Source organism: Peromyscus maniculatus, chromosome 4 (genome assembly GCF_049852395.1).
Source record: "Peromyscus maniculatus bairdii isolate BWxNUB_F1_BW_parent chromosome 4, HU_Pman_BW_mat_3.1, whole genome shotgun sequence".
Classification (NCBI taxonomy): Eukaryota; Metazoa; Chordata; class Mammalia; order Rodentia; family Cricetidae; genus Peromyscus; species Peromyscus maniculatus.
The window spans coordinates 62,584,561-62,612,363 of NC_134855.1; the positions used below are offsets into that span (position 1 = coordinate 62,584,561).

Below are 27,803 nucleotides of genomic sequence, written 5' to 3' on the forward strand. Positions count from 1 at the left end.
GGAGGGGCATTTCAGGGTCAGGTAGAAACCTGGTACAAGGGAAATTCCCACGAATCTACCAAGAATGACCCCATCCAAGACTCCCAGCAATACTGGAGAGAGTGCCTGAAACGGCCGTCTTCTGTAATCAAATGTGTAAGCGTCATTGAAGAGACTTTGTCCAGTAACTGATGGAAGTAGAAGCAGAGAGCCACAGCCAAGCACTGGGCTGAGCTCCGGAAATCCTGTTGAAGACAGGGAGTTGCATGAGCCAGAGGGGTCAAGGTCATCATCACAAGGGAACCAACAAAGACAACTAACCTGGGAATCATAGGGGCTCACAGGTACTGGACCAACAGCTAAGGAGCCCACATGGTACCAACCTGGGTCCTCTACATATGTGTGATAGTTGTATAGCTTAGTCTACTTGTAGGACTCCTAGCAGTTGGAGTGGAGCCTGTCCCAGGTGCTTTGGCAGGATTTTGGGAATTTATTCCTCATACTAGGTTGCCTTAAAACAAGGGGAAGAGCTTAGTCCTACCTCAACTTGGTATGCCATGCTTTGTTGACACCCATGGGAGGCCTGCCCCTTTCTGAACAGAAACAGAGGAGGAGTGGATGGGGTGGGGGAGGTGGGAGTGGTGGAGGGAATGGGAGGAGAGAAGGGAGGGGAAACTGCAGTTGGGGTTGATCTCTGGCCTGCACATACATATGCACACGTGTTCACCTGCGTGTGTGTGCACACTCAGACATGCACACACACACACACACACACACACACACACACACACACACACACACATGTGCATACACACTCAGAGAGAGACAGACAGAGAGAGACAGAGAGAACTCTGTGATAGATCAGGGTTCTCAAGAGTACATAGCCGAAGCTGCCAGCCCCACTTTGGACCAGGTCTAGGGTTGTCTCAGCTCCACTCTTGTCCCTTCCTTTCGTTTAAGTTGATCTAGAGGGACAGCCCAAGACAGTTGTGCAACAGAGTCTTCAGACACATGACTGCTAAGAGCACAACTGTCAGTTCCAGGTTGGGCACAGGTCACTAATGTGACCTATCTGGAATAGGAAAGTGGTTTAGGACACTGGATGTGAAAGACAGATGTGGCTCAAAGTCCTGGCTTTCATACAAGTGAGACATCTCTCAGCCTCTAATTGTTTCCCCAGAAAAGAGAGATGATGATAACAGCTACTGTGGCTAATTAGATATCGCTCCATGCTAGGCATTGCTCTTTGCTCTTTCCATTCAGAGCCTCATTTAAACTTCCCAGAGGACCTATGAAGTTGTTACCATATCCTATTACATTTGCAAACAGACAAACTCAGGCACATAGAGATGACATCACCTGCTCAAAGTCACATGTCTGGCAAGTGGCAGTGCTGGGACTTGAACCCAGGCAGTATGGCTCCCTAGTGCATGCTCTTAATTAAGCTCTGTATTTCTTATTAGTAGTTGTCTCCCAGGATGGTGGTAAAGTATCAATGAGATATTAAAAGTAAAGTACTTGGTGTTGTGTGTGGCACAAGAATTATAGGGGTTTTGTGTATTTACAAAATTATCATCCTGAGAGGACCAGCTCACCAAAATAACTCATTCCTTAGCTGAAGACAAGATGGTTGTTCCCATTTTCCTTTATGTGGTTCAACACAATATTTCTACTTCAAACACCACTGGACCTATCTCAGTTATCATGCGTTTCTTGGGTTTTCTTCCTTGTCTACAGCTGAGGGATGGTATACTTTGCTTCCATGATTAGCTTTAGGTTCATATTCTGCCTCTGGCACATCACTGCTCGTTATATACGCCAGTCCCTGGAGCTGTGGCACTCAGGTGAATGTCCACTGGGACAATCAGAGTGAAGTTATACTGTGTTTTAATCAAGGCTGTATGTTCCATTTTTTCTACACCTATCTCCAAGTGCTCAGGTTTGGGCTGTTTCCTGACATTATGCATTTGTTTGTATATCTGCTTCCTTTCCCCCATTTCCAACTTACTCATTAGGATTTTCTGATTGTAAACTATCTATTGGTCCCATTTAAAAACTAGAATTAAATCTATCTTTTCATCATTTGGTTCTTGCTGAGTATAGCCAAAGTAAAGACAAAGAAACACTGGGAGGTATTTTTGATTATTTTGATTATTCTGTTGAGCTCTCTATCAATATCTGGTGCCTCAAGATCACATTTGTCCCCCTTCAAAATGTATCCCCAAAGTCCCCCATATACATCAACCCTAGTACCCCCTCAGAACACATTTTCCCTGTGCTCACATCGAAGGTTCCTCCCTGGCCTTGCAGCTTACATTTCTCCTCACCCTTTAAATGTTTTCTGTTAAGTATCCTGAATAGTCTTTGAAAAACTTGATGACGCTGAAAGCCCTCCAGTGGTTTTCGTTTGATTTACGTAAAATATATTATCAGACTGGGACCTACATTGACCTCCTCAAAGTGGAGTTTCTCCTTTAATCTCCCTCCCAACTCTTCCCCCCCTTTTTTGCAGCATCTATCATTATCCAGAATTATTCCTTTTATTTTGTTGTTTATTGTGTGATCTGCCCCCATAACTCACTTTCTTATTCCGATCTGGTATAGAAAGTGGCATAAAGAGCAGTGACATATCATATTGATCACTGGATACCTTACTCTGGCATATGGAGGCTGCAATCAATGTACTTGGATGGATGAAGGTACATATTACTTTTTATGGGGGATTGGCCAGATAGTTTTGCTGTGTTAAGTGTTTTAATTGCTTTTTTTTTTTTTTTTTTTTTTTTTTTTTTTTTTTTGGTTTTTCGAGACAGGGTTTCTCTGTGTAGCTTTGCGCCTTTCCTGGAACTCACTTGGTAGCCCAGGCTGGCCTCGAACTCACAGAGATCCGCCTGGCTCTGCCTCCTGAGTGCTGGGATTAAAGGCGTGCGCCGCCACCACCGCCCGGCTGCTTTGGGTTTTAATTTACATATTTAGGAATATTGGCTTAGCTATAGAAACAGGGTCCCTTAATATTGCAAATATCAACTACATTAGTATATTTGTAGAACTTTGTGATATGTCCGCTTGAAAGTTTTCATGAGCTAAATGTAAAGTGGGAGAGACACCTGCTGATATTCTTTTTCTTGCAACCCCATCACACTGGCAGCTATAAAAAAATTGGCTTACTTCTTGACATAGTGATACACACCTGTAATTCTAGCATTTGGGAGGCAGAGGCAGGAAGATCATTGAAAGTTTCATGCCAGCTTGGTCTACATAGCAAATTCTAGGCTAGCTAGGACTATATAGCAAGATGCTGCCTCAAACAAAACAAAAGCAAAACATCTCTTTGATTTTTGCTGTTCAAGTCCAGTGAATTGGAAATGAGGGTCAGCAATACTTTTCCCTTCAGGCCACCTCCTGGTCACCACCCAGTTGTTAGTTACTCCAGTGCAGACCCATCCCTGTGGTAGATGTTCTCTTTCTCATTACTTTTTCTCTTTCTCCCTTCTTCTCTCCCTCTTTCTCTTTCACATTAATTTACCGTGTGTGTGTGTGTGTGTGTGTGTGTGTGTGTGTGTGTGTGTGTGTGTTTCCTCCTTCCACCATGTGGGTGGTTATCAGGTTGTCAGGCTTGGGGACAAGCATCCTTACCCCCTGAGCCATCTCCTCAGCCCTCTGGTAGACTTTCCACAATCTCAATGCGTCAGGTTCACTCTTCAGCGTGGTAGTCTGTCCCCCACCTCACTTTCCTTACTTCTTGTCATGACTGTATTAAAAAAGCCATGGCTTTCCATGTTGAATATCTTGATGTGGATTCAGATCAAATGGATCCAAATTGGGTTTCTAAAATGGTTTAGCGAGTTTTCAAGCGTCTTAAAATACACAAATAAAATGTACTGAACAAAAAAAAAAAAAAGAGATGGAAAGTGTGAGAAAGTAAAAAACAAAGCAAAGCAAGGCATTGAACATGCTGAAAAGCTGGCTGTTTCTAGACTGAAGGAGATGAAACTAAAAGATATTCAATTAAAGTAAGTCAGTCAGTTGGAAAGGACTAGGAACAGCGATGTTCCCTTCTCAACTATTGCTTCAGATGATTTCAGTGTTGGGAGTCAGAGGAGTGAGATGGGTGGAGGAGGAAAACAGAGCACCAAGGTGGGCTTGAAAACACCTTTTGGAAAGACCTTTATACATGTGTTGAAATGTAAAACTTGGAGAAAATAAGCAGAACAAAATTTACTAACATTTTAAAAGAAGTAAATTGCTAAGGAAGCATAAACCTGGTTTCAAAAATATTTTAACTATGGAGACCTAAAACAGATCTCTGGCTGGACTGTTTGCACCAGCAGGAGGCTGGCTGTAAAAGCTGAGTAACCTCAGGCTTTTAAGATGCTCTCCCAGTAGGATTCCACAATTGCAACAGACCTAAAGATGCTGTGTGGCTCCTCTGTTCCAAACTATGGTTTTAATCGGCTGTTATTCTGTACCTATGCTGTCATCGTGTGATGGGTATAAGCAGAGTGAGAGGGCTTGGTGGTCAAATAACCTTTCTTTGTGGTTCACAGGTCACTGGATCGCCAGAAGGCCTGATGGAGAGAACAGGATCATTGGTGATCTGCTTTGAGCTGGGTGTGCTGTGTAGAGGAAACTGAAACAGGTATTTTGTGACTGCAGGCCATGTTAGGAACCGGCAATGGTGACCAAAGCCTTTTCTTTGCCTTCTAGATGCATAGAAAGTTCATACCCTTGAAGTAAGGAGCCAGTGAACTGAGTTTGGGTGACTAAATGTTGTGTAATACTTTCGGCTCTGACATTCCAAATCTCGCTGGAGATCTTCCACAATGCAGATGATCTAGAAGAGGCATCAAAAATGGGAGATCCACAAGAGGGAAGGATCCTGGGTCTCTGAGTGACTAAGTGGAACAGAGCCTTTTATATGCATTGAAATAACATGAGTAAGAAATAGATCATACCTGGATTATCTATAATGCCTAATACAGAATAAATGCTGCATAGTCACTGTAATGTATTTCTCATAGAATGTTAGGAAGCCAGTATTCAGTACAGAAGCAATTAACTTTTTAATGTTTTTGATCCTTATTGGTTGAGTCTACAGATGGGGAACATGTGTGTTAAATGCTCTAGTAAACAATTGTTTATTATGTAGAAAATTTGGGATCACCTGTTATACCTTAGCCTGCCTGGAGAAATGCAATTATTAAAGCAAAGAACATCTTAGTTGTTTTACTCATCACAGTTCAATGTTCTTTTTTATATTACATTTATTTATTTATTATTTATTTGTGTGTGTGTGTGTGTGTGTGTGTGTGTGTGTGTGTGTGTGTGTGTGTGTGCATGTGCATGACAAATGCATGTGGAGGTCAAAGGACAATTTGTGGAACTTGGTTCTTTTCTTCTACCATCATGTGGGGCCTGGGGATCAAACTCTGGTCCTTAGGCTTGATGGCAAGCATTTTTAACTGCTGAGCCATCTTGCCCATCCATGCTCTTCAAGTTTCTTTCACCCAGTAGAATTGGTGTTCTCTAGCTAAGAATAAAAAATATTAAAAAGTCGATTGCTTCTGTACTGAATACTGTAGAGATGGCTGTCTAGCATTCTATGAGAAATACATTACAGTGACTATGTAGCATTTATTCTGTATTAAGCATTATAGATAATCCAGGGATGATTCAAAGTATAAAGGAAGCACGTACATAAGGGATTCAGCAACTGTGGGAATTGGTGTGCAAGAGAGGGCATCTTGAAATCAATCCTCCATGCATACCAAGGGGACAGTTACAATAGAGGACTTTTGTGATCAAAAGCTTACCTTTTGTTTGTTTGTTTGGTTGTTTTTTTTTTTTTTTTTTTTTTTTTTTTGAGACAGGTTTCTCGGTGTAGTTTTGGTGCCTGTCCTAGATCTCACTCTGTAGACCAGGTTGGCTTCGAACTCACAGAGATCCACCTGGCTCTGTGTCTGGAGTGCAGGGATTAAAGGCGAGCACGACCACCACCTGGTGAAAGCTTACTTCTGATTAAGACTGCAACTCCCTAAATTTTTTTTGCTTTTCTTGTCATAGGAAGCCAGTGGTCTTGTGCAACATGTCACCGTCTAAACCCAAAGCTATTCTTGCTAGTTACATAAGCTATGTGCATATTAATCTGCTACATCTCAGTTTCCCTATATGTGATGTGGCTATGTGTAGAATTTAGCTTTTGTCTTTATGTTGTTTTGAGACCAGGTCTTGTTATGTAGCTTAGGCTGTCCTTGAACTCAAGATCTTGAGTGCAGGGATTACAGATGTGGACAGCTGTACTCAGCTTTTATCTTGGGTTTTTGAGAATTCAGTGAATGAATCCACATAGAGTGCTTAGCACAGCGGCAGTCACATAGTAAATTTACCTGTATACCAGTTACTATCTTTTTATCCATGTTGTTGGCATGGGCCATCTCCCTAGCACATGCTCTTCAGTAATGCTAATTAGGCAAGTACTCCCACTTGCCTTGGCATGTTTTATGGATGACCCAAACTGCAAACACCAACATGTCTAAAACATATGCTCTCTGCTTTGTTTAATTTCAGATACCAAAATATGCCTACACATAGGGGTATGTGCATAAAGAAACACATGTACTCTTTTTTTTTTTTTTACTTTGCCTGGTAGAAATAGGCTTCTGCAATGTGTCTTTTCCTCCCACACATGCCCCTCCATGGCTGGCACATCTCCTAATTATTCCCATCTACTCCCTCCCCATAGACCTTTTGTGTGTATATTTTGGCACACATTCTTTTGGTTCTGCCTAATTCCTTTCTATCTCTTTTTCTGCCTCCACCCTCCCTCCTCTTCACAACTCTTTAGAAAAGTTAGTTAAACTATACATTTTTATTATTAATGTACATTTATGAAAAATTCGTTACAGTTACAAAAGTGCATGGTTATAAAATAATTTCCATACAAAGGTCGGCGGCATCTTCCCCACTCCTCCCTCACCCTCCCACCACCAGACATCAGGGCTTAGGAGAACTGAGAGCTTGTGGACCCAGCTCCTGGTCAGCGCTGTGATGTACAAAAGGCCCTTGGGTCGTGCCTCTCTTACTTCCTTTTGCCTCCTTCTGGGCACACAAAAGCAGACAAGGTTCCCTAGCTGTGAGGACGCTGTCCCTTTGAGGAATGAACAAAGGGGTCTCCTTGTGCTCTTCTACAAATGAAAAGAAGGTCTATGGAGAAAATGGAGCTGTTGGCTTTTCACAAGGGTTGGAATGAAATACATGTACTCTTTAAATCCATTAAAATCTCTTTAAATCCATTACACTAAGCCCTTAACTGAGACCATGAAACTCTGTAGCATCCCTGGGCAACCTATTTCTTCACGTTTCGACGGGAATCCTGGTGAGAATGGAAAAGGAGGTGGTATCTTGAGGATAATCAGAGGTACATGGTCCAGAATGGTGTGATGAGGACACAGGATCTTTTCTAAAGAAAAATTTTCTTGTCCAGACCTTGACCACCATAATCTTGTTGGTTAGTTATGACCTGACGTTTTCAGACCCAGCATAAAGGAAACTTCTGTGAAGGGGACAAGTCTCTAGAGGATAGAGGAGGACAGAGGGAAGTTGGGAGGAACCAGGTTTTCATTAGGTTGTTTCAATTGTAGCATTGGATCTTTTCATATTTCCTGTGCAGCCAGACAATTGTGGAAGGTCCATATTTGTGTATCAGCCTGACAGCTGAGTGGATTGTGTCAGAAAATTGAACTCATATTCCAAAGGAATATTCTCCAAGTCAGCAGATAATCAACATAAGTGGACCACAGATACACATATGGACAAACAAATGCCCCATCACACACATGTTAGCCAGTGAGGAAAAAACTAAATGAAACTTCATGGGAACATCATAACAGGGTTGTGGTTACCAGGATATGCAAACACTCACAATAAGGATTATTATATTATTTCTAGACACTTAGTTCTGACAGCCTGAACAGGATGGTGGTAGTAGTGGAATTCCATGTTAGTATGGAGACTGGATGTCTCCCTTCTTGTGCCTTAGTTAACTGGGGACCTTCTAGAAGCTGGAGAAACATTTTCTTGATGTATCTTGCTCAGAAGTCTTTGCCATTAATGGAGATCAAATTGTGCCACTCGGAAGGACACTTGATCTCAAGAGGCATTTGGTGTCTTGTCTTGTTCTAATTCTATGTGAAATAGAGTAGTATATCTTAAAATATGTTAACTATAATTCAGCAAACAGTGGTGCCCAGGAGATTACTGTAAGTGAGCATGGTGTTCCTCTATGGAAAGTTAAATGATTTTTTTTTTTAAATCAGGAATACTATTTCTAAAAGTTCCTTTCCAAAACACTGTAGATGATAAGCTTAACTGGTGGATGATAGCTAGAGTCCACCATTGTTGGCTGCAGATGGGTGGACGGGGAGAGCAGGGCTATGTTCTATGTCATATTTCGTAGGAGCAGAGCTCTGGCCTAGACAGTATAAGCAAGAGTGAGGGGGAAAGCTTCCGGGGACTGCTTTGGTTGATTAGATCAATGTAGATGAGCTGGAAGATGACATAGTCTTCTCCTCCATGCATTTTAGGGCTACCTGGGGGTGGATGATGGATGCTTGCTGGGGTTAGAGCCAAGATAGAAAGCTCTTGTTTTCACCCTCACTCTAGCCAGCCTTGCCGACAAGACTGGGCCTTAAGTCTTCCTGTCTTCTACAGACGATCTCACCTATCATTTTCTCAGATTCCTCAGTTTCTCTTATAACACAACACACAGTAGGAACCATTTCTCTTCCTTTCCAAAAATTTGACTGAAAAATGACGTCAACGCAGCCGCCAGTCCTAGTGACGGACTCAGACATTGTTAAGAAGGCGTCTTCTGTTTAGATGTTACGTGTGCTGCCTCTGTGTTTTAGAGGCTGGCATTGTCCCTCTGTGAGCACAATCTGGGCACAGCTGGGCTTTGCTGCCTTCTATTCATTTTTGTGATTACTATTGTGTCAATGACTGTTGAATTCTAGGGCTCTGCTACGGAGGCTTCCAGGACATTCTCTTCCCCCAAATGCCCAAGGGAGCACTGGAAAGAGAACCACGGCAGAACTGAGTCCAGCGTTAGGATGAAGTCATACTCATCTTGAGCCTCTGCTTTCCTACATGTAAAACAGCGTTTTGGTTTGTTTCCCACACAGAGTTGTGAGAAGCCAAGGAGAGGAATGCAAAAGAAGCTGCCTGGACTTCCCAGGGCCCAAGAAGACAGGGAAGATCTCAATGAAGCTGATGACATAGATGAGGAATATGGAGATGACAAAGACGGTGATAATCATGTTTCCACACAGTCCTTGGTGCCTGACTGATTAGATACAGATTTCCTCAATGGAGTCAACAGTCATATTCTTTGTTTACACAGATAACTTGGACAAGAAGCCCAGCTCTCTACAATGAAATTCAGCTACAATTCAGCTGCAAAGTGGGAACAGTAAAAACGGTCTGGCAGTGAGAATGGAAAGAGATGAATTAGAAAATATAACCATGCCCAGAGCAATGCCTGGTCCTTATCAGCAACTTCATTAGCATGGCTTGAATTTGAATTTACATAGCTTTAGAAAGAGTTGTGATGAAGGATACTGATTGTATTTTGATCATGACATAGCATGCTACCTTATCCTTTCTGAGCCTGATGATCTCATCTGCAAAATGGGAACAATAAATCCCCGAGAGCTGTGGTATGTGTGAAAGGAAACTGTTGAGGAGGGAGCTTCTTACACTGCCCCACACTAGCAATCAGGAATTAATAGCTCTCCTTCCTTTATGCTCAAATGAGTGAGTTAATTAGAAGAAAAGACATATAATCCCATGGTTGTGAATGTGGTGGCTTTATCCTCCTGCCCTGGGTACTGACATGCTAGGCTCCAAGCCCTACAGTGTACTTTCCTGGTGAGTTCCTTTGGTGTAAGCACCATGGAAAGAGCCATCACACAATTGGGGTCCCAGGGTGCCAAGACTGTTGCTGCCACCATGGTGGGGGCCTTCTGCCTTCTCCTTGAAGACAAGTCTAGAGTCAGAGTCAGAGACAGGGATAGAAGGAAGGGTGCTGAGGGTGATTACCCTTAGCCGGTTGTCTGTGACCTCACCATGAGGCTGCAATTGGGGCAGCATAGGGAAGTCCCCGGGGGTCATTTTACCCCAAAGCTGCTAGTGGAAGGGGGTCAAGGAGCTGGGGGCCATCTCACTCCTGGAGGGCAGTGGCAGGCTACAGTGGGGACTGGAAAATTGAGTGTCAGAGGGAAGTTTTGCTTTTGCGTACACCTCCTCTACACACTTAGGCCACAAGGAACAGTGTGTTGCTCTCTCGACATACCCTGCACAGTAAGCCCTATCATTTGCTCTGGTCATCCTTTCTCTATCTACTTAGCAGATCATTCTTGCAATTCTTCTTGGACTTTTGAGGCACAGATGATGGACCCTCCTCTGGGCTTCCCTAACACTGTGCTCAGCACTGACATTTTGTCATAAAAGGATGTTTTGGAATTGCTTTCTTTATTAAAAGTAAGTACCTGAAGGGCAGGGACTTGGTTAGATGTGTCTTTCATTCCCAGTTGCTAGCACAGTGCCTGGCCCAAAGTGGATGGATGCTCACACAAAGTTAGTTTCCCAACCTTGTCTGAGCTATGATGGAGGTGGCCAGGGCACCATGATCCCAGGTGTCCAGTGGTCAACACCAGTGGCAGCAGCATGGAGGGATGAGAGGCACCTGTGTCAAATCTCTTCTTCTTCACTGGCCTTGCTCCAGCGGTGACAGCAGTTGGCTGTGATGCCCAGGAGGAAGTTGGTGGCCACAGAAGCGATGGAGACCACAAAACCCACAAACGCGATGAAAAGGTAATCATCCAGGGTTAGAGTCAGGTGGCAGGCCTTGAAGCTCTCTTCAGTGAGTGAAAAGAGGGGGGCACCCTCAACTTCAGGGGGTCCCCGACACTCCGCCAGCTGAGAATCTGCAACACAGAACCCAAGCAGGGTGAGGCTCCTTTGGGAGAGAAGGGATGGGAGAATCTCCCATGCCTTCCAGACAGTCACTAGATTTCACCAATATGCCTCAAATATACTTATCATCTCAGCAACCAGCAAAGCATTTTTACCTATTTTTATAAATGTGAAAAATTACCTGTCATATGGTTGAGTGTCTGTGGAAAGTCTTATGGTTACTTCCAATGGTGGATCTGGGACTTTTGTGAGACATAAAGCCTGAAGTCTGGACATGTCACTCTCTGCTCTGTACATTCTTTTGGCTTCTCATTTGCACACAGAGAGGAAGCCAACAGCCCCCTTAGGGTGCCAAGGACACTTCCCCAGCCCTTTATTTTCTTAGCTTTTCTGCTCCAGAGACACATCTCTATCATTCCTCCATGGCCCCAAGCATGTCTCCTCTTAGATAGGAAGGGGGGACCTTGTTATGAAGATTCTGTTCTAGGTCTCCATATAGCCCATTCTCTCACTTCCTTTGTGACTTTGTTCAATACAACCTGCTTAGTGATGCCTTTCCTTGGGAGCACACCACACCGGTTTCCACCACACTCACTGTCATACCCATTCTGCTTTATTTTTCCCTATGGTGTCCTTGCCTGACAATTTTGTCACTGTCTCTCCTCCCTTGAAGATATGCTTCTCCCACAGCAGCCTCAGCCCCAGAACAGCATCTCTTTGTTGTAAGCACTCAATGGGTCTTTCTTAAATGGATGTGGGACTTTAATTTAAAAGCCTTGTGTCTTGTTACTAGCTCACATTTTTTTTTTCCTGGAGAATACAGTCAAGAGCATAGCCTCTGGAGATAACACCTGACTGTGAATCTCCTCACCCCTCATCAGTTGTGTGACTGTGAATATTTAGTCCCTCTGTATCTGTCAAGTGACAACAATATCTGTCTTCGGTAATTGTAGGCAGGATTTAGAGAACTAAAACACACAAATGCTTCTAGTGCATACTAAACATTAGGTAAAGTGCATGCCCTTTATAATCATCATAGTTGGGTCTCTCAGGTGTCAACTTGGGGTTATATTCTATACTCAGACATTGGAGGGAAGAAGCCGCTCCTTTAGTGGGATGGCTTTCCTCCCCAGCCTTGTGAAACAATCCTTTAGGGTCACTTAAACAAGTGCATGATGGTTGTCAGTGGTCTAATCTTATCTGTTTGGGGAGTGAGAGTGGCCCTCAGAGACAATTCCACCCACAGATCTGGGCAATAGCTTCAGAGTAACACCTATGTCTTGGGTCAGGATAAAAATACTAATTGAGGCTCTAACCTTGGGCAAATCTTGTTTATTTTTTTCTGTCTCTTCTGTGTTGTCTTTATAACAAGGGAATAATCCAATCTAAACTTTCCAAGCAAGTCAATGTAAAGCTTTAAAAATTAGTGTATAAAAATACAGGCTGTGTCAATGCTTGCTATTGATTATACAGGTTTGAGGGCAAAGAACAAAGTGATGGGTCTGGATTGATCCTTTTGACAGATGGATATGCATACATATTATTAGCCTTAAAAGTGTGTGTGTGTGTGTGTGTGTGTGTGTGTGTGTGTGTTCATGTTTGGGATAAGAATGCAGTTTCCCTCAAATCATGGGTTGAGTCAATCCCAGTATACTGTTTGCACAGGACTGTAGACTGATTAGATCCTGGTCGTATCTGGAGTTGACTCACAAGAAGCTCTCCAGGGACTCTAGAAGACATCAACTTCCAGAGTTGATTGTGTATCTATGTAAAGCTGCAGTGAGACAATGCAGACCAGCTAGAGAAGGCTGAGGGCACACAGTAGCCACACAAGGTGGGAGGTGATGGGCTGAGAAAGTTCTCTGGAAATCAAGAGATCAGTCTCGAAATCAGATTATATCCCAGTGGCTCTCTCAAGTCTATGTTTGAATTCTGTCTCCCAGCATGGATAATAGGGGAATTTCAGTAGGAGAAAAGAGAGGAAGTGATAAAAAAAAATGTCTAAGGGAATGACATCATCCAGGTCTACATACTCTAGCAAGCTTTGGCCTCTAAGAGGAAACGTAACCTGTCCTCTGTGGAGAAGGACGGGGGCCTGAGGACCACCACTGTTCTCTGGAGCTCGAGTGCCTCACCCGCAGTAATGTCTGAGGCCGCACTGCTGGGGCCTGAGGTTCTCCTGTCTCCTGGAGGCTCCAGTCCCCTTCTGTGTAAGCCTTCACGTATGGGAACTGGGCTTCTCACTCCTGTGGGGGAGAGCTCAGGTCCCTTGCCTGAGTTGATGTATAAGTCTACAATGACAGGAGCTGGTCTCATCTCCTCCTCTCTGAGGCAGCCAGGTCTTTGGCAGGGCAGCAGGAACCCCTGGAGATCCCAGCAGAAGAGGAATCCCTACTGTGAGGAGAGCTGAGTGCCTCTGAAGGCTCTTTCTGTCAATAGTGACAAGAGGGAGGGAGGCACAGCTTACAGAGAGATTGGGTTGGTAGGGAGATGGCTCTAGGCAGCCTCCCCATCCTAGTCCCCACCATCACCCCATCTCAGTCTCCTGCTATTTTGGTACTGGAGAACTTCCTCCCACAGCTCTGTGGAAACGCTGGAATCGTGACCCACAGCCCCCCTAAGTTATTTTAGTCTTGGGCTCCCCACTCAGTCCTCTCCCTCTTGCCTCATTCAGCATTGTTTTATTTTTTCCCCTTGAGTATGCTGAACTTAGGCTCTAGGGAATTCCTGGGATGGGGCTCCAGCAACTCCTATTGTTCTGATGCCAAGGCTGGGTGCTATACCATAAGTGCATTGGTGGCTGGGAGTATGGCTAAACTTTAGTGCCTCTGGGCCAGGTCTCAACACCACTGGATGAGACTAGGACCCACCAAACTTCTGTGACACTGGCTCTTTCAGGTCTCAGTCCATTCTCTGGTTGGGACTTTCCAGTTAAACTGCCTCATTTCAGCCCTTCTCCCCAGATGCCCACCCCATGCATAAACCTTGAAGACTCTGCTAAGGCCATTTGGCCAGCCCAGAGCTTGGTTATTTAGTTCAGGACCTGATTCTTGACAGTACAGCCAGAGAACAGCCACACTGCCAGGGTTTGGATCCTCGCTCCAACATGTGCTAGTTGTGTGATTTTGACCAAGCTACTAAATTTTTCTCTGCTTCTGTTTCCTCCTCATTAGGGTTCTTATGAGGATAAGAGGAGCCAACACATGAAATACGCTTAGAATAAGGCCTGGCACATAGTAAGTACTAAAATAAATAGGATTAGTCATGATTGTTTCTTTCAGGGTTTTCTCGGCACTGACAAGCGTTAGAGTAGAGTAGAAGTCAAATGAATGTGTTTTTATCTACGGCTCTGCCAATTTCCAAGGGAGTGACTCTGGGAAAGCCTTCTTACGGTCTACATCTCAGCTCCTTCACCTGTAGAATGGGGATAATAAAAACGGGGGTTCACTTAGATACTGGACGCCAAGGTCTCTGCTCACGGCAAAAGTCCAACAAATACCAGCAATGACCAGCTTCTCCTACTCTGCTTGTCATGTGTCTTCTTCCTCTCTCTGATCCTAGGTACCACAGAGGCAAGGGATGTCTGATGCTTTCGCAATTGAATTTCTCTAGTAGTCAGCATGCATCCTACATATTTAGCAAATACTTTTTGCACAAAAGAGAGGTGTGCACACAGTATCACCACCTTTTTTTTGGGGGGGGACATTACCTCTAGAAACCCTCCCCCTGATGACCAGCCCAGTTACCTCCCTTACCCGCTGTACAGCGTTGTATCCGATTTCGCAGCCACTTCAGCAAGGGCTCCATGGTGCAGCCGCACACCCACGGGTTACCCCCGATCTGCAGGGTTACCAGCCCTGGGAGGCCCTCAAGGGCTTCAAGGCTTAGGAAAGCCAGGCCACCATAGCTGAGGTCCAGGTCTCTGAGATGCACGAGGCCCTGGAAGGCCTGGGGGTGCACCCTCCGTAGCCAGGGGTTGTGGCTCAGGTCGATATGCACCAGTCCATGAGCCTCCCGGAACATGTCGGCTGGCACATGGCTGAGGTTGTTGTAGCTCAGATCCAGGTGTGCTAAGCGCTTGGCATGGAGAAAGAGGCCCTGCGGCAGCTCCATCAAGGAGTTGTTGCGCAAATCCAGCACACGGAGTTCCATGTAGCATGTGAGATAGCCCGGCGGCACCGCTGCAATGCGGTTGTGGGCCAGGCTGAGGTTGCGGGTGTCCATTGGCAGGTCCGGGGGTACGGAGAACAACCGCTGGCTGCTGCAGTCCACTACTTGGTTACGACATGTACAAAGGACTGGGCAACTGGTACCGGCATCAGACTGCATCATTTCAGCTGCCAAGAGGAAGAAGACCAGCAACAAGGCTGGGTGCGGAGGCCCGGGCCAGGGAAGCTGGGCCCAGGTGTCACCCATCTTTGGCAGCTGGCAACAGCAATACTGTAGGGAGCCCATGAGAGCTGTGTCCCTAGGTTCAACAGTCAAGGTACAGGGAGGCTGCTACATTAGAGGCCTGAGTCTGGGAGGTGGGGCTTCTGAGAGTGTGCTATCATAGTTGAAGACTTCCTTGGGAGCCTCTAAGCACCCAAGACTTCCCAAGATCCACAGGATGTCCCTTTTGTGGAGCCTGGGGAGCAAGGACCCAGCTGAGATACCCTAGGGTCTGAAAGCGTGATCAAAGCTTGAGAAATGAGGGGAACAAGGACCAAGCTGGGGCAGCCCTCAGCAGGTTCTGCAAGGGTCCCTGCAGATCTTTTGTGCCCCTGTCACTCATACCTGCTGGGTGCTTCCTCTGGGTGCTGGTCTGAGTGGTGGGAGGGACGATGTGAGAGAGATGAAAGGTGGCCTTTAAAGGTCCTGGCACTTCTTCTGAGAAAACTTAAGCTCTGTCCTAGGGCTGGGACTGATTAAGAAGTCAGAACTGCACCTGGATCTCCAGCTTCCAAGGTCTCAGAGGCCGTTTCCCCTGGTGATCCAGCGGGCATGAGTTCACAAAAGACCTGGGGCCAGAGATTTAGGAAGGGGCCTTGGAGAAGAATGTTCTCATGGCCTCCTGAAAGAAAGCCTGACTGTTTAGTCTCATTGGCCTCTGGAATCTCAAGGGATGCTCTTTGCTGCCCAGAGAGGGGTGAGTCCCGAGTGATACCCACTATCTGGGCCACTGAATCTGGAAGAAGCCATGAGTTCTGGAGGCACAGGTAGGGGTCAGTTAGGAAAGCATTATCTATGTCTTCAAGGTATCACCACAGCTGTGCACGCAGCAGGCAGAGGCAGAATTCACTCTGTCAACAAGAAAAGCGTTCAGGCAGAGGCATGGAGAGTCCCCTATATCTCTGTCCCCTTACCTTTGTCTTCCCCCTCTCCTCTTTTATTTCTCATTTCTTTCTTCTTTGAACCTTCGTCCCCAACCACAAAGTGCCTTGCTTACTATCTTCCCGATGAGGACCACGGTGAGCGCAGAGCCCAGCCTCCAGTCACCTACTCACTCTATCCACCTGACCTAAAATCCTTCTCCCAGGTTTCTGTCCGGAGCTGGATGCATTTTTTTTTTCTCTTGCTCATAGCTCCACCCTTGTGAGCACTGAACACCCCACCCTGAACAACTCCCTAAGAAAAACACGCATCCGCGCTCTGGTGGTTTGTATACCCCCCCCCCAAACACTTTCAGCCTCTCTCTGTCCCCCTCTCTTTCTTACACACGCACACACACACACACACACACACACCACGCACACGGACTCACGAACACACACACACTCTCACACTTTTGTAGTTTCTTTCTGCACACACTCTTGCAGAGCCCCCTCCCCACTGTGCCCCCAGCATCTTTTACACCACCACACAGCCCTAACCCCAGCATCCTGTTCCGTTCCAGTCTCCAGCTCCCAGCCTCCCTCTTAAGCCCACACACATACTTGGTCTAGCAAAGGGATCCCACCCAGGGCCTCACCCCGCGGCTCATCCCTCACCCTCTGTGGCCTCAGCTTCTCTTTTACCCACCTGCTGTCCTCACTTACCCCCCACAACCCCCACCCTTTTATCCCCTCGGTCCTTTCCCACCCTGTTCCCCACTGCTCCGGAGCATCAGTCTCACCACTGGGAAATCACCCCGGCACCACCTTATACAGACTCAATTTTCTCAGCCTCAGGGTCTCCTGCTCTACTCCCACAGACCCTCGGGAGACTACTCACTCTGTTCCAAGGACACAGACATCAATCTGCAGCAGACAAACGGCTCTGCCTCCCTCATCCTGGAATCCCCGCTTCTTTGCTTGCTAGCTTCCGAACAGATTGCCTACTGGGCTCTTCCCCTCCCCCGACTCTCCTCTTCCACGTCTCCTGGATCCCAGGCCAGCATCTTCTGCGTTTTCCTGTCCTGTGGTCCCTGTGCCCCTTCTTTTACACTGAAGGGAAATCTGAGAGAGGATGCTTAGAAAGTTCACAGAATCTGAATGCCTCTTGGGAAACTCAGCCGGTGCCGAGGCTGCCTTGGTGTGTGGCTTCCGCCAGAGCCAGGTCTTCCCCTCCCTCCTCCCTCTCTCCCTCTCTCCCCCTCCCTCCATCCCTCTCCCCTCCTCTCTCTCTTTTTCGCTCCCCTTTTTTCCTCGAGGGCCAGGTAATGACGTTTCACTGTCTCTTAGCAACTGCCTCCACATCTCTGAGCAACAGGAGAACTGGCTATAGACCCCATCAAGATGAGAGGGGAGAATGAAGTACTCCTGGTGCATTCACAGCCACGCTCAGGGTCCTAGTGGTAGGGTAAGGGGAAGAAAGAAGAGGAAGGTAGACAGCCCTAGGACAGGGGTGAAGGGAGAGGAACCTGCAGCGGAGAGAAGGCAAGAGGGTTCAGCAGGAAAGAATGGAATGGGCAGAGCACTGGTGTGGAATCTTAGATGGAGCAAGGAGAGTTTAAGTGCATCAGACCCCAAAGGGATAGAAGAGCAGAATATGGAGAAAGGAATTTAATGGGGTGGAAAAGAGCAAAATGGATGAGAACAATGAAGACAAGGATGAAAAGAAGAAAGGAACATGGTTGATTCTCGGTGTTTGCTCACCTGATGGGCAAACACTCTCTGTTAGCTGCTATAGTATACCTCTCTCCAGGTCTGAGTGTCCTTTGGTTCCCAGTGCCACGTGACTGGACGAAGACTTATTGGGAAGAATCCCAGGTGACTTGTTTCCTCTGCTCCTTCTATCTAAGTCCTTACCCCATGAACTCTCAGGAGTTAGGAGCTTTGGCTGGAGTGCTGGTTGATCTGAGAGCCCTGGGGAATGCAAACAATTGGCTAGTTCAGGTGAGGGCAGCTGGGCTTCTACAGAAATTTGGATTTATCATTAGGGAATGGAAATGGCCAGGCAAGTATTATGCTCTTGGGTGAGGGTGATGGCTCAGCAGGTAAAAAAAAAAAAATTGTAATACAAACACAAAGACTGGACTTTCCATCCTCAGCACCCAGGTAGATGCCTGATATTTGTGGCAGCCTCCTTGTAATCCTAGTGCATGGAAGGTAGGCATGGGATCCCCATGGCCAACTAGCTAGAGAGACTAGATGAACTGAGGGCTCTGGGTTCAAGAGTCCTCGCCTCAATGCACAAGGTGTAGAATTATTGTGGATGACACCTCTGACCTCCACATGCATGTGTAACATGTGCACACACATGCACTATTATATACATGTGCCACGACACATATGAGCATGGACACACATATGTATTTGTACTGCACATATTGCACATGATAAAAAAAAATATTATGCTTCTTTCTTCTTTCCAAGAGCCCCAGGAATCCCTTTGGCTGCTTTGTTCCCTTTAGGAGCGTCCTCCCACACTCTACGCTGAGTTCATGTGAAGGTGACATGTCACAATCCCTCTTTCCTTGAGCAAGTCTCTTATTCAGTGGGGCAGCATTTACAAATTGGCTTGGCTAGTTGGTTTGAACAAATAGCTGGCTTTCCCTCCCCCTCCCTTCCCCTTCTCTCTCCTCTTCTCCCCTTTTTTCTCTTCTCCCCTCACCACCCCTGCATCGGGGTCTTACTACGCAGTCCAGGCTGGCCTTGAATTCTCAGTCTTCCTGCCTCCCAAGTGCTGTTGGATTACAACCACCACACTTGTTTTCTTTTCCTTAAAACAAAACAAAACAAAACAAATAACTTTTTGAACATTTACTGTGTACCAAACAATTAACAAGATGGTAGTTTCTACCTTAGGAAATGGAGGTAGGATTGGGAAGATGGCTTAGTTGGTAAAGAACCTGAGTTCTACCCTTAGCAGCCAAGCGAAAAGCTGATGTAGTGATGCAACCTTCTAACCCCAGGGCTGTCTCAAAAAACTCCTAAGGAATGAATACCATCCAAGGTTGACCTCTCCACTACATGTACCTGCACCTGCATGGTACACACACACACACACACACACACACACACACACACACACACACACACAGAGAGAGAGAGAGAGAGAGAGAGAGAGAGAGAGAGAGAGAGAGATATGGATATGGACATTGACTCTATGGAGAGGGGAACAAAATAATGTTCTAGAGAAGAAATGTGAACTTATACAGGTTCTGGGCATTTAAGAAGTTCTCTAGATCAAGTGACCTCATCCTATCTACAGGGCTCCCCTTCATATGTAGTCATAGAAGGTCACCTTACAGACACTCTCCCTATTGTGCAGCCTTTTGCCTTTTATAGTGTCTAGTGCCGAGCAATATGCAACTGATTTGTGAACACTTGTGCCCTGATGCTAAGATACTGACTCATGAGGTTAGTATCTCCTCCATCCTCAAAGCAAGGTGGTGGTTGTTAAATCTTATTTATCCATTTCGAAATACAATACTGATCCTAGCCCAGTTGTAACTGAGGATGGTTGGCCTCTGGAATGCAAAGCTGTCATCTCATTTTACTAATTAAAAATGCTTGGAAACAAAATCTCACTGGAGAGAATCATGAAAAATAATTATGAAAGGCAGAGAAAGGTATTCACAGTCGAACATTTAGTGTTGACTAAAAATAAGACAAAAAATTTAGAATTTTTTTCCCTTTCATGATATGAAATTTACAGTTACAATAAGAACTAATGTGGCTAAAAGAAAAAAAATATAGTTGGTTTCCTTAAAAAATGGGGGGTGGGCAGGCAGACGGCTTAACCGGTAAACTACTTGCTGGGTAAAGACAAGGGCCTGAGTTTGGATTCCCAGCACCCACGTGAAAGATGAGCTTCATGTCTGAAAGCCCAGTGTGGGTGGCCATGGCAGTAGAAACAAGAGGGTCCTGGGGATTCACCAACTAGCCAGCCTACTCAAACCAGTGAGTTGCCTCGCCTCAAAAAATTGGGGCTGGGGATTTAGTTCAGTGGTAGAGGGCAAAAGGAGAACCCTTAGAGGGATTCTCCTGGGAAGGGGAAATAGATGAGCTCTCCTGGGTAAAGTGGGGGCGGGGCGGCATGGAGTGGAGGGGATGGGGAGATGGGAACAGGAGGAATCCTGTTCGTCCAGTCCAGTTAAGGACAGCATGGAGGGGGAGAGTAATGAAAGAGGTATCTTGATAGAGGGGCCAATTATGGGGTTATGGAGAAACCTGGTGCCAGGGAAACTCCCAGAAATCCACAAGGATGATCCCAGCTAAGACTCCTAGCAATAGAGGAGAGGGTGCCTGAAATGACCTCCTGTATTCAGGTTGGTGACTACCCTAATTGTCATCATAGAGCCTTCATCAGTAACTGATGGAAGCAGATGCAGTGATCCACAGCCAAGCACTGGCTGAACTCTGGGAGTCCAGTTGAAGAGAGGGAGGAGGGATTATATGAGCGAGTGGGAGCAGGCAGAGGGGGGGTGGAAGGGGGTTGTCAAGATGATGAAGGAGAACCCCACAGAAACAGCTGACTTGAGCTAGTGGGAGCTCAGGGACTCTGGACCGACAGCTAGGGAGCCTGCAATGGGACTGACCTAGACCCTTTGCATGTGGGTGACAGTTGTGTAGCTTGGTCTGCTTGTGGGGCCCCCTAGCAGTGGGATCAGAACCTGTGCCTTGCACATAAATTGGCTTTTTGGAACCTATTCCTCATGCTGGGATGCCTAGCTTAGCCTTGATGCAGGGGGAGGAGCTTGGTCCTGCCTCAACTTGGACCAAGTTGCCATGCTTTGTTGACTCTCATGGGAGGTCTGCTCCTTTCTGAAAGGAGGAGTGTATGGGGGGAAGGGTAGAGGGGAGGTGGGGAGAGGGAACGGGAAGAGAGGAGGGAGGGGAAACTGTGGCTGGTATGTAAAATACACACACACACACACACACACACACACACACACACACACACACACACACACACGACCTAGGCTACACTGCTTGCTCATTGGGAACTTCAGTTTTCTACTTGTGGAGCAGGATAATGACACCTGAGCCCTGGGGCATCTCACAGGCATGCTGTACCAATAAAGCATTTAACCAGCACACAGCACTACAGATAGGCTTGTCAAGTGAACAAATAAGAAGATCGGTGAAACACTGCTGAATAGTTATGCACAAAGGAAGACATTAATTTGCATGAAAACAGGCGACAAAGGAAAACAGTCGTGTTTGCTGACGATTCGAATGTATCCTCACACAAGGTGAGCCTCGAGATTTACAAGAAACCTTGATTAGAGAAAACCATGGCAGCATGTAATATATCTTCTGTAAATGTGAAGTTCAATGAAGTAGAAATATCTGAAGCATCTTTTTTACTTTTAATCATTTTTTGACTCATTAAGGGCTTCTGTGAATCCTAAATTGGTGTTTTGTGGCACACAATGTACTGTGGGAAAAAAATGCTTGTTCAAAATAAGTTTAAGAGATAGTGCCTTCAACAAAATGAAGCAGGTTTATTTACTGGAGGATGTATCTGAAGCTTAACATGAAAATAGTCCGTTTGCAAGAGCAGCAGGGAGAAGACTTCATGCGAATCTGACGCCCACCTGGCATTTCCTGCATTTACTTGAGATCTCTTTCTTCTTTTCTTCTTCCTCCCCCTCCTCTATCTCTTCTTTCTCCCTTTCTTCCTTTCTCTGCTCTTTGCTTCCCTCCCTTCCTCCCTCCTTCTCTTCTTCCTCCCTTCCTTTCTTTTCTCCTCCAGTACTGTCAACCAGGGGAACAGTTTTAAGTAGGAAACAGCTTTAGAAATGCTGTAAGTTTTTTTTTTTAACTGTTATTTATTAAAGTTTATTCTTGTTTTCAATCTAGCCCTTGTAATGGCTTAATTGGAACTCATTATTTTATTTGTTTATTTTGTATTAATTAAATTTATTTATTCATTAACATTGTCCTATCTACAATGATTCCTTTTCCTATATGGTTATAGGAAATCATATATAGATATATATCATATAAAGATATATATCTATATATCTATATATCTTTCTCCTATCCCATCAACTCCTCTTTCTTTCCTACAAGTCCCTAGGGCTATTCTCATGACCACGAGTGTGAAATTACTCATTGGAGCCTCACCAGTAGGTATACAAATGACAACGACTCCCCCTCACCAAGTTCTTACCCCAAAACCTCATGAGCCCTTCTCCCATCCATATGGACTGAGGTGAGAGTCCTCAATGTAGAAGTAACAAACCCCTGTTGAGACACTGTGCTGGGTGGTTGGTCACCTGGTTGTCCTTGCATAGTGACAATCTCTTGCATAGCAGGCAGTGGGGGTCAATTAGCAATATGATGAATTCATGACATATGTCTTTTCAGGGTTTCTTGCATGTTGTGGAGTCTCTGGACTGTAAAGAATTTTGTAGCTCAACTGATAGAATGTCTGGTGAGCATGTATGAAGCCCCGGATTTGGTTCCCAGCCTCTCATGAACTGGGCATGGAGGTACATGTCTGTAATCCCAGGAAGTGAAGGCAAGAGAATTAGAATTTCAAGGTTGTCTTCAGTTAATTTGAGGCCACTCCATACTACTCCAGACCTTTTCTGGAAAAGAAAAACAAAACATTCTATTGTGAAAATTTGTAGAAATCAGTAAGGGAGCTGGAGAAAATGAAATCAGTTGAAAAATCATTTTCATTATTATGATTTCCTGAATGCATGACAAATTAGTTGTAACAATGACAGAAAAAAAATTTAAACAAATGAGGATTAATTTAATATATCACATACAAATTTGTTCAGGGAAAACTATGACATGTTAGGAGAATGATAATAGAAGAGAAAATGGAAAGCTGATTTCTCATATTGCTGGGAAAGTGTAAAAATAGGAAAGATGGCTTTTGCTAGATTATTATAACTTAATGAAGCGTTTAGCAGAAACTGGGGAGCTGGAAATGAAAGCCATCTGGGGAAAACCTGGTCAAGAATGCACAGATGATGTTACTAAGACAATGGTGATGATGACAATATTGGGATATGCTTAGATTAATGACGGGAGATTTGCTTAACTAAAAGGATAAAGTACAGATTGCACGCTGAAAACCACTCAGTGGCATTATTCAATATGAATGCTTTGAAAAAATGACCACAGATGTACCATGTGCTTAGCAAGTGGTTCTCACTACCATCAGACAGAGCATGAAAAATGGAAAACAAGCCAACAATGTTGAACACAATCTCAGAGTAAGAATGCTATTAAGATACCAGGTCTATGCTTCATTTTTTCCATATATTGCAAAGACAATAACAAAAACACAAGCTAGGAAGAGAGGAGAGTAACACATTAATCCTAGCTGTGAGAGGAGGCATCTTCTTGTGTAAGGAAAGAGGCAATGCCATTAGGAATAAGATTGCATTTGTCAAAAACACAGCATTGAAAAACAAGGTTTTATAGAAAGAAATGTGATAAAACAGGAGAGAACAGAGAGAAACTCAATGGAAAATAGATTTTAGGTACAAATATTTGAAATGACACATATAAAATATATTGAGGATGCCACAAATGTATTTTTTAACAAATGGATGCAATATGTACTTTGCTCTAATGCAAAGACATGTGGTACTATTTTCTATCCTTTGGCAGAGAGACTAATACCTGTGCATACGTAACCTTTTAGGGCACAGGGGACTTTGTAGATGTGCTTAAATGGAGGTGGGAAGATTGTTCTGGATGATTCACATGGCTCTGATGTAAGCCTAAGGGTCCTTACAAAGAAAAGAAAGAGGTATAAGGGACAAAGGAGAGGAAGATGAAGTGAAGGTTGGAGGTATCACACTCCCCGATTTGAAGATGGAGGAAGGGACCATGAACTGAGAGACACAGGTAGTCTCTAAAGCCTGTAGAGAACCATGAAATAGACTCTCTTCAGATATTCCAGAAGGAATATAATCTTGGTGACCCACCAGAGGCTCCAATTTCTAGAACTGTGAGAAAATAAATTTACTTTTTAAAGTCACTAATTTTGTAGTAATTTGTCATAATAGCCATAGAAACTAACATAGTCCTCAAAATGACTACCTTCTGGGCGGGATAGGTGAGTAGGGTTGGTTGTTACTTCTGTGATTAAGTTACTAATCAGCAGCCTTCATACTAATCAAAGGGGATGGATGGTAGAAACTGGGAAAATGGCTTAGTCTGTAAAGTACTTGTCCCACAAGCATGAAGATCTGAACTCAGATTCCCATCAGCCTTGTAAAAAAGTCACACACTGGGAAGGTGGAGACAGGTGGGTCCCGGAAACTCAATGACAGGTCAATTCTGCCTAATTGGAGAGCTTCAGGGTCATTGAGAGACCCTATCTAAAAAAATGGAGTGTAGAGAGATCAAGGAAAGCAACCCAACATTGATCGTTGGCACACACACACACACACACACACACACACACACACACACACACACACACACTCACTCCCCTCTTTCTTCTCCTCACCTAGTCTTCCTGTGGCTACACCATTAGAGAAGATGACATTCCCTTTGCAAACCATTAACATTCATGAGCTCTTCAGGAAGGGGTGTGGTCTCATGGGAGTCTCCTCATCTGCGATGGAAAGTTGAGAATCAGTCTGAGCAGGTATCCAGTGCTGCTGTGTTCACAGCTGCAAAGAGCACACCCTATCTGGATGGCAGCATTTCATGGCACTCCTTTCCATCCTCCTGTCTTCAGTTCTTTCTGCCTTCTCGTCTGTGATCAAACTCTTGGTGACTTGAACGGGAACACCAGTAGGACATTAGCTCATCCAGTGAGTGATACTGAAGATGGAGAAACACATTGATGAGCCAGCACCAAGCAATAATTAGCCACTCACTTTGCCACTCATTGGATTTGTGCTCTGAAACTCTGACATGTCCTTAGTGTTCAGTGTTTTCGTGTCTAAAACGAGGATTGTTTTGGTATGTGTTTCATAGGCTTGCTGGGAGAATCCGGAGAAGCCACACCTGGTACAGTTCTCTGTCCTCTAGAAAAGCTGAGTGAATGAAGCACTCCCACCATTATTATAAGTATCATTTTATGGAACTGAACTAGGAGCTTCTGTTGCTGATTTGTTGAAACCTCTTGCTTCACCTTACAAGTAAGGGCTTTGAAATGAGATTAACACCTGACTTAGGCTATTAATTAAATGACCCACAAAAACATATCATAGTGTTTGGCACATAGGAAACTCTCAACAGACTTTTGTAATTATTATTTCTATCATTGTTACTATTATTTGGAGAGGAAATTGATAGAGGAGAGTAGGAAACCACAACCCAAATGAGGCCTTTGTTCTTTTTTATTTGTGACCAATTTCCAATTTCTTTCTTTTCTTTGGCTCCAGGATCTGTGCTCTAGGTCTTCAGTGGTGTTATTGCTGTTGCATGTGTGTGTGTGTGTGTGTGTGTGTGTGTGTGTGTGTGTGTGTGTGTGTGTGTGTGGTATTGAATACATGTTCATGTGTGGACGTTTGGAAGCCAGAGGTTGACAGACTCTGTCCCTCTCTATCTCTTTTTTTGAGACCTCGCCATTCACTAAACCTGGAGTTGAGTAATTTGCATAGATTAACTGGCCAGCAAGCCCTATAGGTCCACCTGTCTCTGCTGCTCCAGCCCTGGGATAGTGGGCTTGCCTTGTTGCTCCCTGCTTTTTATGTGTTGGAGATGTGAACTGAGGTTGTATGTTTGTGGGAAGCATGCGCACCTTCCCAGGTCCATTTCTTGATCTTTTTGACATTTTCTTCCTCTTCCTGCTTTGGCAATTCTCTAAATTATTCCTTTGGCATCAGATTTGGCAATCTATATAATTCCTGACCACTTGAGTGCAAGTGTGTATTTGTGTGCATGGATGGAGCTGTGTGATACATATATGTACAGTGTATGTGCATACGTAACAATCAGTGTGCATAGGTATGTGTGCGTTATACATTCTGGATGTGTGCACAAAAGAGAGTGCAGGGAAGGTGGACATGGCTGCTTTGGAAGCATAAACCATACATTTCATGATTAACTGTCTCAAAGAAAGGTGCATTCATACACGGTATGGCAGGTATCTCCACTCACGGAGCCCTGCCTCTGTCACCAGTAAGCAAGGCTAGATGGGGAATGAGAAGTAGATGGAGGGTAGGTTCTTTCACTGCCAAGTATTCTTGCAGACAAATCTTTCCTGGACTCACTTTCACTATCTTGCAAACCTCGGGCAGCTCTGAGACTTAGAAATGTTCCCAGTGGCACAAAACTGAATTGGTGAGTGTTTTTCTGAGAAATTAATTTTACTAACACAGAAGTAAAAGACTACTCTCAATGTGATTGCCTGTTTATCTGCCACTGTTCTAGACTATGAGTAATCTGTGGGCAGGTATAGTGGTTTTCTTTCTATTTTTCTCTCTCCCTGGTTTAGCACACAGCAACCAAAGCACTATCTCAGGCATTCATTGCAGTAATGGGTGAATTCCATTTTGAGCATCAGGCTAGCAGATCTCCCTGTGCTTCCACTTCATGGAGAGCTTAGCAAGCTCCCAATAGATGTAGTGGCCAAAAGTCTAATGTCTATACTACTGTTGTCCACTGGTAGACAAGACAGACAGGTACCCTTGCTTCTTAGGAGAAAGAAATGGATTGAAGGGATGAACAAAAAGATTCATAGTAGGATAGTAGCAATTAGAAAAAACAGATGCTATCACCCTGCATCCTGTGGAAGGAGGTCATCTTTGCTCTGGAGGAGACAGGCCGGGGATGGAGGAAAGAGACTGACTAGTCCTTAGCTGCCAACACAAGACCACTGTGAGTATGGAAAGGAGTCAATATATACACAGTCACTGTAATGTACAAAATCAGTCTCAGAGGGTTTGAAAAAGGGTGGCTTAGCTTCATCTATTTGTTGAGCTCCTATCGGGCACTAGACATGGAACCAGCTCAGGTGCTGGAGTACAGCCAAGTTTGATTAGCCTGCGAGCTGTGTGCATCTCTGTTTAGATTGGTCAGTGTCCAGGATGCCTAGGTAATTATTTTGGCTGCCCATCCTCTATAATTGTAAACCAAACACACTGTTGTTTGCTTCATTCTTGTTTGGAAGACACAGATAGTAAACACAGAGAGAAATATGCAATGATTTGGTGGATGATACATGCTGTGGATAAAAACAAATCAAGGCATTAGAATGGAGGTTAAGTCATCAGCCTGATATTCTCTAGCTCAGGAGAGGCAGAATTAGCATTTATTAAATTGGAGAGCTGACTGATTGACCTGCTTAATCTGTGACCAAGAGACCATGCTGAGCGCTGGAGATGCAGCAGTCAGCAAAGCAGACAGTCTCTTGTTCTGGGAGGCTGGAAGCAGAGAGGACAGATCGTAAACCCTGGAAAAGATACAAAGTGTGTCAAAGGGAGAATGCAGGATGGGAGAGGAGGTGAAAAGGAAGGCTAACCCAAGGGAAATGAGGTCAGGTTACTTTAGACTTAACCTCCACTCCCACATTCATTG

General features: G+C 44.8%; 1 protein-coding gene across 17 annotated transcripts in view; it reads right to left on the reverse strand.

Annotated features, from left to right (window-relative positions):
- Positions 1 to 10,487: 10,487 nt before the first annotated feature.
- Lrrc55 (leucine rich repeat containing 55) overlaps positions 10,488 to 27,803 on the reverse strand; it is a 32,645-nt gene continuing 15,329 nt past the window's right edge. For 2 of the 17 annotated variants that reach the window (XM_076569836.1, XM_076569835.1), the window contains exons 2-9: positions 24,781 to 24,888; positions 22,474 to 22,894; positions 18,986 to 19,071; positions 18,045 to 18,215; positions 17,143 to 17,366; positions 15,727 to 16,232; positions 14,706 to 15,287; positions 10,488 to 10,961 (exon numbers count right to left, since the gene is read on the reverse strand). In XM_076569836.1, the coding sequence (XP_076425951.1) occupies positions 10,726 to 10,961; positions 14,706 to 15,282 (813 nt within the window). In that variant the 5' untranslated portion in view covers positions 15,283 to 15,287; positions 15,727 to 16,232; positions 17,143 to 17,366; ... (2 more) ...; positions 22,474 to 22,894; positions 24,781 to 24,888 and the 3' untranslated portion in view covers positions 10,488 to 10,725. Of the gene's footprint in view, positions 10,962 to 14,705; positions 16,233 to 17,142; positions 18,216 to 18,985; positions 19,072 to 22,473; positions 22,895 to 24,780; positions 25,101 to 27,803 lie in introns of all 17 variants that reach the window. The other 15 variants (XM_076569830.1, XM_076569831.1, XM_076569841.1 and 12 more) reach the window with 14 other exon arrangements.